Source organism: Neolamprologus brichardi, chromosome 17 (assembly GCF_056152115.1).
Source record: "Neolamprologus brichardi isolate AB-2024 chromosome 17, ASM5615211v1, whole genome shotgun sequence".
Classification (NCBI taxonomy): Eukaryota; Metazoa; Chordata; class Actinopteri; order Cichliformes; family Cichlidae; genus Neolamprologus; species Neolamprologus brichardi.
Window position 1 is genome coordinate 5,591,734 of NC_142120.1, and position 19,097 is coordinate 5,610,830.

The window sequence follows — 19,097 nt, forward strand, 5'->3', positions numbered from 1 at the left end:
GCATAAAAAAAACTCCCATCAACATTTACTTTGTTCATTTAATATGGCAACAAAACGGCCAAATTACCCATAGAGACAACATCACATCCTGCTACATGCAGCTTGGCTGTGCCATCCTGTGTCGGCTCTTACCTGTGCATGCTACGGTGCCCCACTCCTACATTAGTACCCACTGTTTGCCAGAGTGCCCATTTTGTGTAATTATATGAACTACAGCAAGCTAATGGCCCCGACAGAGCACTGCCTAGGCCTATTACACCTCAGGGTGCTGCAAAACACCATTACCACCAACAGCAACCTGGAGTGTTTGTGCATGTAGGTGACAGGATGTGTGTGCAACTGCACTTTCTCCGTAACGTTCATGTAGATGTGTTGGTTGGAGGTGGATTGATACATGTCACAGAAACACAGCAGTTACAGCCAAAAATTGGTGCTTTTAGCCTCAAATGCGCATCTATTGATATGTGTATGTGCGTACCACACCTGTCATCTCTCCTCCATTAATTTCTCCACGCTTTAGCCGCTTGCTGCTGGCAACTGTAGTTGACACAGCAGAAAGGATTGCAAGTTTGGGAAGCCATTGCATCCACTTCATTTACCACCATCTCATCTTCTGCCTGTAAATCGACTATTTGGTTCACAGGAAGTGATTTAATTGCATGATTGTCAGTATGTATGTGTGTGTGACTACCACTGATAAATAGTATCTAGTATAATATTTCTCTCTGTTTGAGGCCTCAGCTCTTTTAACTAATAATCATCTGTGACTCACATGTATACATAATTTAGGTGCTCGTGTTCACGATTGTCTGCCCAGCTTTGCAGGTTATTGAAGATTGGCTGAGTCGGCAGCTCGTGCCTTTCAAGGTAGAAGACTTAAAATCAAGCACGTGCAGCTCTTTAGATGAGAATAAGGATTGTGATGGACTCAATTAGATGGATGGATGGACTCATCTCCCAACAGTCAGATCCAGGTCAAAACAATGACTATACACCTAGCTAGTACAATTTACTTGACAGTGGCCTTGGCTGTCTGTTCAACCATTATGTTATCCCATTCTCTTTTTAAAGAAAGAGCCTTAGCACGGCTCTATTGACAAGCTGCTTTCCCCTCAGTATCAATAGCCATTAACCACTTTAAGCCTTGCCAAGCGTAGGAGATGGAGAGCTAATTGCCTTTTTTGTAGCATACAGTATACTGTAATGGTGAATCAATGTCTTTGTTAGTATTGTGGGATAAATGGATATTCATGCCTGAACAACCACATGCACCCACACATAGCGCTAGCGACATTAACAGCATATCTACCTACACATACACACAAATGTTTGTTTGGCTACATTTGTGAGGACATCCTATAATCAAATGGTTTCTAAACCATTTTACTCTACCATAAACTAAGGGCTTAAACTGTCATTACTGCCCTCTGTTAAGAGGTTAAGCAGTGTTGAGAAAATTAGCTTTGCCAAAGTAAATGAACTAAAATGTAAAATTTTATATATTTAGTTTATCATTTGCTGATTCTTTTTTGCACGGACTGTAATAAATACGCATTCATCGATATGTATTTTTCTTTTATATACTTAAAGCATGAATGCTGCATTTCATGGATTCCAGCAAAGACGCACTCCTTCACACTAACACTGGTGGCCTCTCAGTGTGGAGTGTTACCACCTGTGTAGAGTGGAGGGAGTGCAGTATTCCCCCCTGACAGCGAGATGTATGCAATTAAACAGTATTAGAGTCATTAGCTCAACACAAGTGATAGCCAGCAGATGGTTACCATGCAGAAATATGCTCTTAATGAAGCTCCTCAGTCACTATGGGTGTATGCTTGTTTGGCTGAGCACGCGTGAGCGCACTTATGTGTATGTAGCGTGTATGGTCTATTGGCTATAACGCTCAAAGCAGCACTTGATTAGACGGCGGTTGGTCCTCCTCTAGCATAACCATTAGTGCCCATGGTTGTTTATAAAAATGCTGTAGCACATGGTTAATTTCATTCATGCTACTGCCTCATCTCCGTGGAGGTCAAAATGTGTGACGAAGATGTTTTCTACAAGTCTTTAGCCATTGTAGGGATTTTGAATTGTTTTAGAGCTTTAAAATTTCTGAGGGTAATAATAGATGAAAAACTTAACTGGAGAGCTCACGTAAGATATATTCATTCCAAAGTATCACGTAGCATTGCAATACTAAACAAGGCAAAACAGGTATTCGACAGAACATCACTTCATATTCTCTACTGTTCACTGGTTTCACCATACTTAAGCTATTGTGCAGAGGTCTGGGGCAATAACTATAAAACCACATTACATTCACTTTTTACTCTTCAAAAAAAAGCAATTCGAATCATCCACAATGCAGGTTACAGGGAACATACAAATGCACTATTTTTATAGTCTGAAATATTGAAAATTGACGATCTAGTGAAATTCCAAACAGCACAAATTCTATTCAAAGCAAAAAATAAAGAACTGCCAGGTAATATTCAGAGTATGTTTTTTTTGAAAGAAGGAAGTTATAATTTAAGGGGTTTTTGTAACTTCAAAACAATGAAGGTACGTACTACAAGAAAAGCCTTTTGTGTTTCTGTTCATGGAGTGAAACTATGGAACAGTCTGAATATGGAATTAAAGCAATGTCCAAACATAAAACTGTTCAAAAAGAGTTATAAAAATATGATCTTCACGAACTATAAAGAAAAGGAAAATATTTAAATTAAGTGAATGTCTCTATTTTAAAAAAAAAAAAAACTCATGATGTGATATTATAGTATATAGTATATCAGAAATCTGTTCACTATTTTTATTACAAATTATATCAGTAAGGAAGCTGACTAAATATTAACTGATAATTTATGGCAAAGGGGTGGGATTAAATAAGTGTTTACTTCTTCCCACTCCCTTTCAACATGTAAATTAATCAGAACGGGGTTTTTTTGTATGTAATTTGTATAGTACTTTTTTCTCTCTCTTATTTTCTTTTCTAAATGTACTTGTATATTGTTCACATGTTGAAATAAATTACCAATCAATCAATCAAAAACAAGCTTTATATCATGAACATCACTGTAAACTGACAAACCTTTTTTGTTAACATCAGTAGGTCCTTGATAAGAATTTGCATTTATTGGACATTTTCTTAGCTGGATCTTACTAGTACCAGGCTGGACAAGCTTTTGCCTGCAGAACTAATTTCTTCACTGCACAGATTAAACAAGGTGCGGGAAACTTTCCTTGGTCCATATAAACATGTGTCCATGTGCCAATAAAATATCCCCCCATTACTGAACCCCCACCAGCATGAACCGATTACAAACGGCCGGATGGATCCGTGCTTTTAGTTGTTCTGAGCCTACCCTCCAAATGTCACAGCAGAAGTCAAGAATTGGTTGATCAGGTAACATTTTTCCAATCTTCTGTTGAGCCGGTGCAAATTGTAGCCTTAGCTTGATGTTCTTAACAATAGGAGTGGAGTCCAGCGTGGTCTTTTGATACACGTTGTGTTTGTAGATGCTCTTCTTCATACTTTGGATGCAACAAGTGATTATTTTGACTTTTGATTTTGCCTTTGGCATCAATAAGGCAGACCTTCTCACTGGATATTTTCTCTTTTGTCAGCTCATTCTCTGTAGACTGTAGAGGTGATTGTGTGGGGAAATCCCAGTATATCCACAGCTTTTGAAACACTCAGACCAGCCTGTCTGGTATCAACAACCACTCCACATTCAGAATCACTTAAATCGCATTTCTTCCCCACTCTGAAGTTCAACAGGTTGCTTGATCAATGTCTATTTGCCTAAATGCATGCATGAGTTGCTGCCATGTAGGGATGCACCGATACCGATACTGGTATCGGGTATCGGGGCCGATACTGTAAAATGTGTGTACTCATACTCGTAAAAGTTAACCGATACCATGAACCGATTCTAACTTATTTCATTAATCAGAGGGTGACGTGTCATTTCTGTTGTAGTTTTTTAGATTGGCCACTAGGGGGACATCCCGTGCTAAACAGGCACAGGGTTAGGCGAGTGAGACTGGCAGCTCCAGATAAAAAAGAGAAACTGGAGGCTGCTGTAGCTAGGCTAAACAAAATGTCAGCAGTGTGGACCGGAACAGCCAACTTTAACTCAGGTTTTGGAAAAGCGAAAAATGTCAAGAGAAAATCCACGGGCAGTTAAAATAACAGAGGCTCTGACTCATTTTATCGCTCTGGATGACCAGCCAATGCCGGTTGTGGAAAACATAGGATTGCGCCGTCTTCTCAGCATACTCGAGCCGCGATATGAAATTCCCAACCGCCCATACATCAGGGAGATAATGGTGCCAAAACTTTCTGAAGAGGTAAAGACAAGCAGTGTGTGCGCGATGTCAGTCCTCGGTTTAACGGCACAGTGGACTGATGATCCACGGGCAGATGGGGAGTTTGTTCGTCAATGCCAAATACTTTCGTTATTTTGTTTGTTTGTTTACAATATGGACACTCTGCAACAATTTAAAAGTTTATTTTATTCTCAAACCTAATTTTTATTTATTTTATTCCAAACAGAAGTGTTTATTTATTATTCTGAAAGCTCGAGACAGTGCCAATAGTTCAGTGATATTTTGTTAAATTACAATGTGGAGACTCTGCAATAATTTAACAGAAGTGCTTATTTTTCACTTGAAATTTTTTTGTGGTCATTTTTATTAAGATTAAATTTTTTTTGGCAGATAATAAAATAAAACCTGTCTTCCAATTCATTGCATTTGTGTGTGTGTGTGTGTGTGTGTGTGTGGTAGAAGTATCGATTTTTGTACTCTGTATCGGCAAGTACTCAGATCCAAGTATCGGTATCGTATCGGTTTGAAAAAATTGGTATTGTTGCATCCCTACTGCCATGTGATTGGCTGATTGGTGTCAACCAGCAGTTAAACCTGCTGATTATTACCCAATAATGTGACTGGTACATGTATATGAGTATCAAACAACCACATGACTTCATGTTTATGTACAATGGACGTTTCAAGTTTCCACAACTGGCCCTTACTACTTACTTTGGAGCATGGATCCCTTTAGACACATAATCATTCCACACCTACACACTTTAAAACCAACGCAGCCCAGTGAACTTTTCCTCTTTATTGTTTAAGCAGACTCCTGGTGTCCGAGTCTGCATATACAGTATATCACTCGACGTAGTGAAGGTCCAACGTCCAAGTAAAGTGAAAATAATCAAAACATATTTTTGAGTAATGGAGGACTTTAAAAGAAAGTTGGCCATTTACAAACCTGTCATTATCAATAATAGCATATTGGCCCAGATTTGGAACGACTCATGCTTATCATGAATTTTCTCTCATAACTGAAGCATGAAATACGATAATATGTAAAGCCCACGCTTGTTTAGCTTGTCTGTCAGTTACATCCTCACTCTCTCCTGTCAGGCTCTTGGAAGTGGTTAATATTTTTTTTTTTTACTGACAGCATCTTCAAGACATTTTTTTTTTAAAGCTCTTCATCCTTGACAGATTTTCTCCCCGCTTCATTTCTGCTGTAAAGATGTTGAGTCCTTTTCAGCCGTCATGAATTTACTTCCTCTGTGACAATAAACCTTGTTACTTCAGCCTTTGGGAATTTCTCCAGGTTAAACTGGGGTAATAACAATAGGTAGCATCGCGACACAGAGGCCACCAGTAAGTCATAACTGATTGCAGATTGTGCTTTTGCTGAATAATATTCAGGAAAAATCTTGGCTACAACATCAAGAGTGTTGCAAGTCCCCAGGGAGTTTTTCTTTTTGTAAAAGAGCCTGGGGCTTTGAGGTGCAGTAGGGCAGGTGCGTGGTGTCTCACCCCCAAAACTACTGTGCTTATAGGTACGTTAGCAGTCCAGCTACAGTGAATTGGCTGTGGTATTAAATAAAATAAATAAATGTTTAGTTATTTGCTCTTCTTTTTTGTCCTGTTTATATTAAAAAAAAGATTGATATTGGTCACATATGGTCAGCTTAACTTATTAGACAGATATTGAGCAGGACATCTCCAGGTCGAAACAATTCATTTAATTTTTCTTTTATTTTATATGATTTGTCCTAAGAAGGCATAACACTCTGCTGGCTGTGAGCACATTTTGCGGATTTCCAACTTGTGTGTGTGAACGTGAACTCGAGAGAGAGCATGAGCGATGAAAGGAGAGAGCTGATAGTGATGCTCTGTTGAATACAGATGAGAGAGAGGCAAGCTGAATTCTGATCAGGCTTTCTTCCACTCTTCCTTCCGCTCGCTCGCTCTTTTTTCTGTCTCCCGCTCCATCCCTCTGAGTGAAAATACTTCAGAGGACTGTGTCTTTCTGAACCAAGGGGGAAGTCAGTAGGTCAACCTTTCAAAGTCAACGTCCATGCCCTCTTCTCAAAGGAGCAGCTATTACAGTGAGGTCCACCCCCTCCCCGTCCCTGTAGAATTAACAGGCGTGTGGATTTTGATGTTAGAGATATGGAGCAGTACTTTAGAGGAAATCTGATCCTGAACTGAAAATCCTGTTTCATGTTTGACAACACTAGAGGCCGAATTTGTTAACATTTTTATCAGCGCTCGCTCTTTACCTGTGAAAATTTGTATTATTATTATCTTTTTTTTCCCTTTTGAGAAACTCCGGCAAGGTTTTAACGCATTCCAAGGGCCTCAGGTTCATCAAAGTCAGTCAATAAAGTAATCAGCAGCTAGTCTCCTGGAAAAACACATGTCTACATCAGCTGAATGTCAAAACTGGTATTCAGCTGACTTCACCTATAACTTATTCAGAAGACCGGGGTGAAGCGAAAGCCTGATCTCAGAAAGTATCTACCCAGGATGGCAGCTTGGAGCTTAATTAGTTGAAGAAAGCCTGTGCTTTTTTTCCTCCCCCCCCCCCCCCCAGCCCCCTCCCTCGCTCAGAATACAAATGATTTTTGGTGAAAAGTCACCGGGGTCGTCTCACCGCCTCATTAAAACCGAGCGAGGATGGGAAAAAAATTAATGGAGCCAAACACCTTCAATTTAGTACGTAGGAGGGTAAACTAATACAAAGTGCCTTGCTGTAAATATTCCCAGTTAAAGTTTTGTATAGTTTGACTTTCTTGGTAGTCGTAGAAAGATCAGCGCGAAGATGCAGGCGCACATCGATCGATTAAAACCACGATTGAGACGCGATTAGGTTTCGGTATTTGAAAGCGTCTTCGAATCCTTTTTGTAACAGGGTCACATCCTCTCGGATAGCAGCGAACTGCTTAGGACTCAGATGAGTGTAGACACCACAGTCCCAACGTGATTTGTCCTTCGATGTGATTATCAGCAGCGTGATTGGTTGTAAACCCTGTTGTCACGGCAATGATTTCAGCCTTGATGATGAAAGCTCATGGGACACTGATCCATAGCATGCAGACACACACACACACACACAGTCACTCTGTCTCACTGCTAACCAGTCTCATTCCCCTTTGAGAGAGAGGCATTAGTCGGTGAGATTGAACTCTTGCATGTGTGTGTGCGAGTGTGTGTCGCTGTTGTCTGTCTTCTTACTTACCCAGTAATGTACAAAACAGGAATCTGGGGAAAGGCTCAAGCTCCACTGAATTGTACTTGACATTTTATTCTTTCTTTCCTGATTTTTTTTTCCTCTTTCCCTCTCACACCATACCCTGGACCCCTTTTTTCTGTTTCCGTCTCACAGCTGTTATTAAACCACTTTGACTGAGTTAATAACATCTGTGTCACACTCACACACACAAAAGCAAGTGTAACTGTGCCTGTCTGCTACAGTACCTTGTAGAGGTGGGGATCACCATACATCCCACGATACGATATTCTCACAATACTTAACACACGATACGATATTATTGCAATTTTTAAAAATATTTTGCGATATTCAGATTCTGTACATAAAGGTAAACTTTATCAATATTCATTTTATCTAATATCTCACACTCAGTCTTTCTCTCATTTCAGTCAGTTTTATTGTTGACAAACTGAACGGTTTGTATTACAGTCTAGTCCAACTTAACTGAATGCAACCATCTGGTACAATTATAGCTATTCTGAACTCTGCAGTTTATGAAAACTATGCAGCCCCTTCAGCAACTGAAGAATTTGAAAGTAAATTAAAACAAAATATAATTTTACATTAAATAAAAAAGTTTTAAACTTAATTAAAATAAAACATGTCTTAAATTAAAATAAGTAAACTGTCATGTTTATTGCTAAAAAAAAGTTAAACACATTTGGACAGTGAAGGAATGTCAGGATTCTTGCTCAGAAAAAGGATCAACATGCTCTGAAGTCAGAGCATGTTCCAGTCCACAAAACCTTTTTTGGTAACAAAATATCGATTTCTGCTGTCCCTGTATCGATACATTATTAGCAAACAAAATATCACGATACTACACAGTATCAATTTTTTCCCCCACCCCTAGTACCTTGTGCAAACCAGAACTGCAAGTGTGCATCTTGGTATTATCCGTCTAAATACACTAATTATTATACTGGGTTTGGTGTACCTGTACACTTTTTTTTAAAGCTGGTAAAATGAAAATGAAAAGCAGAACAGAAAGACTTAATATAAAGATTTGAGTGAAAGATGATCATGGAAACTGTGTTAATAATTAAAAGCTAAACAAAGAAACAATCAATAATTGAACTGAGCAGACCTCTCATTTTGAAATTTATGTAAGTAAATAAGTTTTATGTTTGAAAGTCGTTTCCAATAAAAATAAATGGGTTCTTAGAATTTTCTCTACCCACATTTAAAGTCTTTACATAAAATAACACAGCAGCCTGCCCTCCAACAACAGTTCAGATTAGCACATTTCTAAAACGTCTTAAAGACAGTCGTAGCTGACGCTTTCCTGAGGTCATTTGGAGGTCATTCCAGAGTCGTAGCGCGATGACAGCATAGGTGTGACCCGCCCTCCCCATTTTGAAATCAGGATTAGGAAAGGATCTTGAGGGAATGTATGTATTCAGCATATCCGGTCGTTAAGTGATGACGTGACAAATCCTACTTCCGGGCCTAAAGTAGTCTGCGTTTAATATGGCTTTTGTGTTGTTAACATGTTTAATGTTTTGTATTTTCTTCTATTTAATCTCAAAAAGCTCCTAAAACAGTCAGTGATCGCTGTTGACCTCCCTCGGCTTTTATTACCGCTAATCATTTATTTAAGCTCAGTTTTTAAAACCTTAGGATGTAACTACAGCCCAGCCCATGCAGCAGTATATGAATGACTAACCTCGTATTGTGGATGGATTATCTCAGTTGTTCTCCTGGCTGAAGTTTGGTCCTTTTACAGCATCCTGCCATGCGATTACATTTGTTCCTAACCACCGAGAACACTCACGTTAACTTTTATCGAGTGGAAAAAAAGTTAGCTTGTTTATATTATGCTAACATAGCTGTGTCGCTAGCGGTCACGTAGCACATCATTATATACCAGCTAGCCAAACTTCAGTAACCCTACAAACGTCACTGCTGTTTAGTTTTCTGTCTTCATTTATGTTGGAAGTGATAACAGAGCTGTACGTTTTAATTTGTTTCCAAAACTACGCAGTCAGGACATGCTATATCGTATTTATATAGAAGCTAGCGAGCTAGCTGCTAACTTCTAACTCCGTTAAATGTCATAAATTCCGTTTTCATGGATGCCTGGATGTTAAACTCAATTGTTACACCTGGTAGAGCAGAACGCTGATCATTTTATTAAAGATGAAAGACTTTAAACAGTTTTCAACTCTCAGTAATGCCATAGTGATCGTTTGATATATGGACCTGCAGCGGAGTTTAGGCCCAGACATGGCTACTGACGTCAGACTTAACGACCGGATTGACCACATATGCAGATGTAAGACTGTTTAAGGCTCTAAATGCGAACACTTTCACATTTAGTGTATTCTGTAATGCATGGGGAGCCAGTGCAGGACTGCTTTGTCAGTAATCTGGCAGCAGCATTCTGGACAGAAATGTTCATGATGCACACACAGGGCAATTCTCTTTAGCAATGCTGCTGAAATGTGTGGTGTATGGTTTGGCTTTGTCTCACTAAGATGAGCTTCCCTGTCTATGTTGCACCAGAGGATGTTTTTATCATCAAGCATTAATGATGCCTTCATAGATGTGCAAGTCACATCCATGTGCAGAGATCCATACTTCCACAGATGCTGGATTTTCTCCTTTTTAGCCAGTCCCTGATTCCTGAGTCCACGCACCCCAAAGATTTTGGGAGTACAGCTTTGTACTTCCCAGCTTTTCTGTGCATTCTTTATGTGGTTATGTTTATCACATCTGATCAGTGGCCTTTACACATCATTGTGATTCCTATGTCCCTTGGATCCGATTAAGGGGAACAAACTGAGCAGACACCATACACGAGGCATCTATGTATAAGTTACCTGGTGGAGAGGGAATCTTATATGCTTAAGGCCACTACAGGACCCCGGATTCAAGTCCACATCAGGTCATTTTGTGTATGATTCCTCTCCCTCCCTGTTTTCCTGTCTGCGCTGTATTCGACTTTCAAGAAAAGGCTGAAAATGCCCCCCAAAAAAATATGAATATATATAAAAGGCAGACAACAAGCCAAGGCATTTAATTAAAACATTACACCCAGCTTCTGACATTAGCCAGATCTACACAAATTAAAAGCTCGTAATCCTGGCAGACCTTTTATCAAACGCAGTGCGTACCAGGTCGAGGGAAGTGGTGCAGCTGTATTGGCTCTGCTTGTTTTTCCTTTGCCAAAGGAAGAGCTCGTCTAGAGTTCTTTGCTGGGTCTTGCTTGAGTTCCAGAGAGGAAGTACAACTAGGTCACCTTTTCACCTGCTAGATGAAAAGGTGACCCAGAGAGCAGCTAAACTGGAGCAAGCACATTTACAACTGACTGAGAGTTGGCCAGAGAACAAAGCAGACCACGTTCACTTTTGAGCTGGCCAACGGGATGAATATTTGGCTATCAGCAGATGGCCAAATCCACTTCTGCTTGGTGAGGGCATTTGTGTATGTGCGTGAGAGAGAGTGTGATTTTTGACTTTTTTGGTAAAGTGCAATTGCCGCTTTGCCCTGGTGGATAAGCTGGCTACATGTTCACATTATGCCACCTTACAAGGTCATTTATTAGCATCTCTTGTTCGTCTCCCTGCCTGTTTGTTGTTTAAAAGCCAGGAAAGCCACCTTTTTATTTATTTCAGTGTTTCGACTGATGGATATTGTTCAACAAACATTTTATTATTATTATTATTTAGGTACTATAAGATGACGGTGAGGTCCTACCATCTCTGGAAAAGGCATAAATCCAAATTGGGATACAGAAAGTTTTATTTTCTGAATATAATTACAAGATGATGGATTTTAAAGTTCTGTCCTTAAGTGAAGCAAAGAGCCCAGACTCTTTTTCTCTCTTATTCTCTCTCATTGATTGCCTAACCATGTACCAGCTTTGTCTTACATTACTGTGAGACAGAAGTAGTGCTTCCACTCTCATTTATAATAAGTACAGCACCTCGACCCCCCAAATTGGTTCTTTGTCAGGTACAGAGGAATCAATGTACGAGCGTGATTCTGACCTGAAACCACGCCGCCGAGCTTGAAAATCCCTAGTTTCGTGTGGATATAATAGCCGACAGTATAAAAATTCATCAGCTGCTGCCCACAGATTGTGATTTCCTTTTTTTCTTTCCTCGTGTCCTCCTCTAGCCTCTTTTAATATTGATCAGCCACACATTTATCTTTGCCTTTCCTCTTGCATCAATATTTTCCTTTGGCCCTACACTCACTCTCCAGTGTTTGAGTTTTACTTTTTAAATCTTTTTTCTCTCTGAAGCTGATTAGATTGATTAGATCTTGCCGTCATGTATCTTTACGTCTAAATAATGTCTTTGTTTCTTTCATCAGGGCCTGATGATCCTCTTACAGAACCTTCCCACGATGCACTGGGGCAACGAGGAAGTGAGCGTACTGCTGGCTGAAGCCTACAGGTTGAAGTTTGCCTTCGCTGATGCGCCCAACCACTACAAGAGATGATAAGCAAGGGGCGGGGGAGGGGGCTCCCTGTGTTCCTCCTTTACTCCCCCCAAAGTGGTCTACTGAACTCAAAGGCCTCTATTCCCACACAGGAAGGAGCTCCCTTTTCTTAACCTCCTTTTCCCTTATTGGCCGGTGGGCCTTTCAGCTACTAAGAGATTTTTGAATCAACCAATGACTGCGAGGATGTGCGGTGTAGCATTCTAACATGTTGATGTGGAGCCTTTTTTTTTTTTAATGATTATTGTGTTCTCTGATTAGCTCTGAGCAGTGCAGAGTCCTGTTCTTTATCACTGCAAGTTGACAGCTGGGAGATCAACCTAAGGCCCGATGCAAAACCAGGAGCTGTTGCTCAGCACCGCCTGCGGTCTGGCTCCGAAAAATGCCTCTTTCTGCTAATTATTTCCATAACCGTGGTAATACATAGTTGATTTTTTTTGTTCCCTGAGGCAAAATGTGATCTTTTTCCTTTTCAGTTTGCAAAGACAAAGAAAGATGTCAAAGGGCATTGCACTAGATACTTTACTTGCCCCTCCCCCACAGATTGCTTTTCTTCGTGACCCTTCTGAGACTTTTGAAGCAAGACACTTTGTCAGTCAGTGAGAGGAGACGTGTACTTCCTTCCATTAAACCAATCACACACCAGCTTTAAACCTTCATTGTCCAGTCCCATCACTGCAGCGTCTCGTTGTTTGAATGTAACGCAAACAGTGGCAGGAGGCTGCAGAACAGGAGTCACATACACAGATCAACATCAAAGAACATAAGAAGTCATTAGGAGGGAGAACGCTACCTAGTCCCACTTGTTAGGGTGCTTTTTGTCTTTTTTTGCTTCTCAGACCTGCCGCATGTGAAGGGCCACGTCTTATTATCAACTTCTCCTTCTTTGTGAATGTAAGACTACCTCAGAACACGCATTGTTATTACACGGTTATACACATAATGAGGCGTTAGCAGACATAAAGAATCACTCAGATTCACATTGGCCTGGGTTGGTGACAGGCCAGATCTGAAGTTGAAGCTAAATTCCGAAAGAGCACAATCGACACGTTTTGGGCACCTTTTGTTTTCAAGTTTTCCGCCCAGAATATATAAAATATGGATTGGACTGTTTAGAGATCACCAGCAAGGCGGGGCCCGAGCTTAAAAGATGTATTTCCATATAAACACGTGAAACTAGAAGGGTTTATTTGGAGGCTCCAACTTAATGGAAGTCTTGCAATTTTAAAATGCAATTACACACGCTTGATCTATTTCAGCTCTCGTAATTTATTTATGTAGAAGCTCTGCACGCAGATCATCGGGATTATCCTAAAAACGTACCGATACATAAATAAGTAAATAAATAATTACAAAGCTGTTTCTTTGCTTATGACCATCCATCCCATTGCCTCTATAATGCTGTTTGTAAGTACCCTGTAATCAGGCGTCGGCACGGTGCTTACTGAACTCTGTGAATATAATAGGAAGTTGACAAGCTTAGCAGGTGACAACGATTCATCACGCCCTTTAATTAAAAAGCGTTTGCATAAATAAGTTATACAACCTGCTTCTTGTTTTTGCACACACAACCCTCCGCCTTACATTAGTCGTTCACACGTTGCTCTGTTCTTATAGAGCACATGGGATGTCTTACGCAAAGTCAGTAGCACCATATTGGTGTGATGTTAGGTGGCGGCGGCGGTGGTGGTGGGGGGGTAATCAGACATTCATGACATAACACAAAGCTGTTAACGTTTGGATCCTCCTGTCGCAACTCCGTCAGGATCCATTATTGTCACCCGAGCCGAAAAAGGCGGCAGGCGTAGGTGTGTGAAGGGAAGATGGAAGGAGAGAGGGGAAGGGAGGGTGTTGTGCTTCTTTGGAAGTTCAGTCCCTTTTTTCAGTGAGAGCTGTCAGTCTTTGATCACATGTTGAGGGTTTGAGGTTTGTTTTTTTTTTACCCAATCTGCACCAGTTTCACAAGCCCCTCATCTCCCATGCTCGCTGACAAGGAAAAACTGCACTTAATTTAAAAGTCTAAAAAGTCCCCTCCCTTTTTTTTTGTATGAGATCTATTCTTTCAGTCAGCATTTTAAATATTTGTCTTTTTCATTTAGGTTTTATTTTTTTAAATGCCTACATATGTTTACGTTTACATGCCTGTAAAGTTGTGCCTGACTCTGGAGACACGAGACAAACACCCTGATTGTGTTTTTGACCACAGATGATTTTTTTTTTTTTTGTTTCGTTTGGTTGTTGTTGTTTTTTTAGGTTTTAAATTTGTGCAAGCAATATGAAGTCATTTTTAATTAGTAATAAAAACAAAGGAAATATTATTTTGACTACAGAAACCACCAGCATCAGCTGAGAATTACACTCTGGGCATTTATGCCATAATAAAATAACCAATAACCAATAACCCATCCCTAAACCCTCCCCATCCCTTAAGAGGCTTGTCAAGCTTTGCATTCCTGCACATGCTGAAAGAACATGCAGTGAATGGGCTGTGGCTGTAGTGCTACTCAGCATTTAAACAGTTTGGCGTCCGTAGTTAGCAGCTTTATGAAATGTGGGTGAATTGCCAGACCAAAATCATCCCAACCATGTGTTATGAACCTGCAGTCTCTTGGCTTTTGAAATGGTTGCTTCAAAGACAGGGGCCAAGTCTGCATCCACCTGCAGTTAGTTGCCATGTTCAAAACAACTTGGTCTGTCAAAAACATGATAAAAAAAAAGGAATCAGTCTGCTACCACTTTACAACCAGAATGCAACCAGTTGCCAACCAACTGAGACAAGTCCCCTATTGCAAAGATGCACATTGCAGACGAGTTGCACTCATCATCGCTACCAAATGTTTTAAGGTGTGTTTTTCTTTTTTTTTTAGCATAGTTAGTGGAGATGATATTTGCTTATGTGATCTGTCCGTTGTTATTTAAGTTAGAAAACTGACGCCACTTCTGAGTTTGAGTGTTACATTTTTTAACCATGAATGCAAAGCTTGACAGCCACAGCAGCAGTCAATAAGGTTGGGCAGGGGTGAGCGAGCAGTCAATATTTGTCCCATTTATTACCCATAACCTGACTTCTCACAACATTAAACTGCCTTATTGCACACATTCATATGGATATGAACACTGTAGGGGGTAAAAGGAATGTTGGTGGTGAACACCGATGCTCCAAGATAACAACAAATGTGGGGGTCGAAAGCCGCTGTAGTGTCTGTCAATATGTTTGTGTGTGTGTGTCACAGGCAGAGAGTAGGTAGGTTTGAGCCCCCCTCCGTTTCTGCTGTTATGCTATATGCAGTGTTTTCCCTTTAATAAGAGTCATCTGCCTACACATACTCCTGCGAAGAGAGGTGAAATTAACAAACAAACACAGGAGCAAATTCATTTGCAATCTGAAGTTTGACTCTCAACACACACACACAAACATATCTCCATGGAGATGAACGCCTCAGCGGCATCAGGTTGAAACCCCTTTTTTCTATTAGCCCACACACACACACACACACACACGGCAAACTTCAAACACTCTTTGGAGCATCTTCAGGAGTGCATCCTTAAGTAACATTTCCAGCTGCTTTTATTTCTCTTAGAGTAAAATCTGTCTATGAAAACCAAACTGAAGGAAAAAAAAAAGAAAAATCCTCCCTCGTGTGTTTTGTCTCCAGAAAAAAAGAATCAAATAATACTAGAGCATGTGGGTGACAGGAGTAGCAGGTGTTGAATTTAAAAAATAAATGTGTACAGAGAAGATTTTGAAACAAAAATCTGTAAATAGAAAGTGTAAATAAATCCTATATATATGACATCACGCTGTACGTATGTGCCTGTTTCTTCCTCGAGCGTGCGCACGTGAGCAGAGAAATCGACTCGCTTGTTCTGAATATCGCACGTCCGTCAATTAAACTCGACGGGTTTTCCGTATTCCGGAGCGCCGTGCCTCCGCTGCCTCCTTGTAGCAGCACGTCTGCGATGTGTGTGTAATCCGTCTCCCGGCGAGTCCGGAATGAAGCTCTTTGCTGTGATGAAAACACAGAAATGATGCAGATGCTTTAAATCAAAGCCGCCGCTGCTGTTTGTTATATGTGTGTAATGAGCATGCTAGTACATTAGCCAGTGCCGCGAGAAGGCCGTGGCTAACAGCTGTGCTAATGTGCAGCATGTAATCATATTGGTTGCCTACACACACACACACATCTAAGAGGTACACACATACACTGCTTATGTGGAGGAAATGGCAGCAGCAGCTCAGTTAATGAGACTTTTTCCCTTCCCTGTGTGTGTTTCAAGAGAAGGAAAGCAGCAGACACACAAAGACACGCAAAACAACAGCCAGACTGCTTTCAGTTGCAAACAGGAGACACATACCTGTGCATGTGTGTGCGAGTGTGTGTGTGTGTGTGTGGGGGGGAGCAGCCCACAGTAGGAGCTCCCTCTTGCTCTCGTTAGTTTGACTGATGTTCACACAGGCAGCCAATTATGGAGTGCCGGTCACCGAGGACTTCAGTCACTTCATGGGAAATTAAAAATACATTAAAACCAACAATGGTCGCAGGAAGGCGCCCGGTCGTGCGCTCGCGCACACATTAGGGCAATAAGAGTGAACGGTGGGAGGAGGCGTGCCAGCAAAGAGCCAGCTGGAGCTCTCTCTCTGTAGCTAAAGAGATGTAGCGCAATTATTAGCATAATCAACTTTTCCTTCAGCTTTCCTTCTCACATATTGTGGCTGTTTGCTTTTTCTTTTTTCTTTATTCGTACAGTATGTCACTATTATTATATCAGCGTTTGCTGTTTTACCTCCCAAATCCCGTTTAACTCCCTCCACCCAATTTATAGTCCTGTAAAGCAGTATTTACCTGCATGAGTCCTTTTCATCAGGGACTCACGCTGGCAAATGTTCCAGCACTCTGGGATCACTAAGGCAGAAGACTCCGATTTTGAAGTCGTGTCTAAAAATCTATTTCCTGATTCAATTTTTTTTGAGGAGTGGATCCGAGCGACAACGGCATTACAGTCACACTATAGCATAAAGACGCAGATTGAGGATGACTCCGGAGAGGATTGTAGATGCACTGTGGAGGCACAAGGCAGCTGTGATGTAAATCAGCTTCAGTCTAAAGGGAGAGAACCAAATATGTCAGGCAGTTCACTAACTAACCTAGAAACAATAAAAAAACAACCATAAAACAGCCATAAGAAAGTCATCAACAGTCTACCGAAAGTCAGTTATGTGTTTATTGCTAGTGTATAGGATTATCAACATTTTTTCTTCTTCAGTCACAGATGCTGAAAGCTTCAAGTAGAAATAAGCTGTGTCCCAAAACGTCGGCTGCATCCTCCGGAGGCCGCATTTGAAGGCCAATTACATCACAGTCAGGCGACGAAGGCTGTCCCAATTCGTCGATTTCTTCAAATGCGGCCGACTGTCGCTACCCGATCCGTACCGGAAACCCGATCGGTACCCCGCATGCGCAAATCTTACATCACTTCCTCTCTTTGCCAACATTGCGACATTCAATATATTTGACTGATACGGTTAGCGCCCAGTTAGCTCTTAGCATTTCTCAACAGCTCTGCCTCCTTTTCGACTACCGGGACATTTAAACAATGGATAATCCGTATACAAACAAATTCATGCTTTTCTCCTCAACAGAGAGCGTTCCCCGATTGAACAACAGCGCCGTAAAATAAGAAGAATGGCGCCTAATTACAGAGTTAATAATACAGACTTTGTAATATGTCACGTAAAGATTCATGAGCCAGATGAAGTGTTTACTGACAATTGACAGTGATAGCGGACATCATCATCACTATTCCAATCAATCCTCTCCACACAGACAAGCATAAACACACTTGACTATCACTAAATCAAATTTAACACACGTTTGTAATGACGCCAATTCAGTTTACAATAGGGTTCATTCGCTCGGTCAGCAGGTGGCGGTATCCTCGGACACTGGGGAGTAAACTGCCATTAAACAAACAGAAGAAGAAGAAAACATCTGCACATGCGCGGTACGGATCGGGTAGACCCGATTTGTACAGTCTGACTTTGCACATGCGCAGTAAGGATCAGGGAGTCCTGATCCGTAACTATCTTTTTATTTTTCGTTTTTGTCTACATTGTACTGAAATGCTTCATTATTGGAAACATGTTAAGAGATACTTAATATTCTTAACATCTTAACAGATACTCTGACCTGTAACTATCGTAAAACGCTTCGACTGGAAGTAGACACCTTTCGAGCATGCGGGGTACCGATCGTCACTTGGTGTCACTACCCGATCCGGTACAGATCGGGTAGTGACACCAACAAATGCGTCCTTCATTTCCCCGAACTTGAAGGATGGGTCGGGTGTGTCCTTCGTGGCCCACCATATCCCAGAATTCATAGCACGGCCCAGCCAAATTTCGGCTGCCAACAATGGCGGCCGCTACTAAGTTTTAAAATTAGTCTTATTACTCTTTCTGGGTCACAAAATAAACTTTTAACATATTTTCAGGCGAGAAAGTAGCGGTGTAAATTTCAAATATCTGCTTGGTTTATCAAGACATCGCATATTTGCAAAAGTGCGCCGACGTTTTTGAAGACGTCTGTTAGCCACCCGCTCGATAGCAAGAGGGGGGATTCAGTGGTCACTCGAGCCGGCGAGAGCAGCAGAATCGCGGCTTCATCGTTTTCAGATCCCCGCTCTTTCGCTACTCAAGTTAAACATGATATATAAGTCATTCGGATAACTTAAAAATGTAATTGTTTGCCTTTTTTTTCTGTGTTTTATTTGTTCCGGAGTAAATCGGTTTGGCTGAGATCAAAGTTATTAGATTATTAGATTAAATAAAACGTTTATTCAACGTTCACACAGCTGAATAAACGTCAAACATAAAACTGATTAAACAGAAGTGTGAGTCGGTCGAGAATTTACGCCAGTGTCCTGTTATATTTTAGATAGCAAGGAGCAGATGGCCGAGTTTATTAAACTCCACCGAGACAGCGGTGACGCTAATCAGAAGGCTAGACCGTCCCGTTTCACAGCCTCGCACTTCCGGCCTTCTCGGTCTTCGAAGGACCCAGCCCAC

The 19,097-nt window shown here is 41.0% G+C and overlaps 1 protein-coding gene across 3 annotated transcripts in view; it reads left to right on the top strand.

The window, feature by feature from the left end:
- The window catches only part of tbc1d22a (TBC1 domain family, member 22a), a 172,056-nt gene extending 157,455 nt beyond the window's left edge, over positions 1-14,601 (top strand). For all 3 annotated transcript variants that reach the window (XM_087830307.1, XM_006780559.3, XM_006780558.3), the window contains one exon: positions 11,903-14,601. In XM_087830307.1, the coding sequence (XP_087686433.1) occupies positions 11,903-12,031 (129 nt within the window). In that variant the 3' untranslated portion in view covers positions 12,032-14,601. The remainder of the gene's footprint in view (positions 1-11,902) is intronic.
- The last annotated feature ends 4,496 nt before the right edge of the window (positions 14,602-19,097 follow it).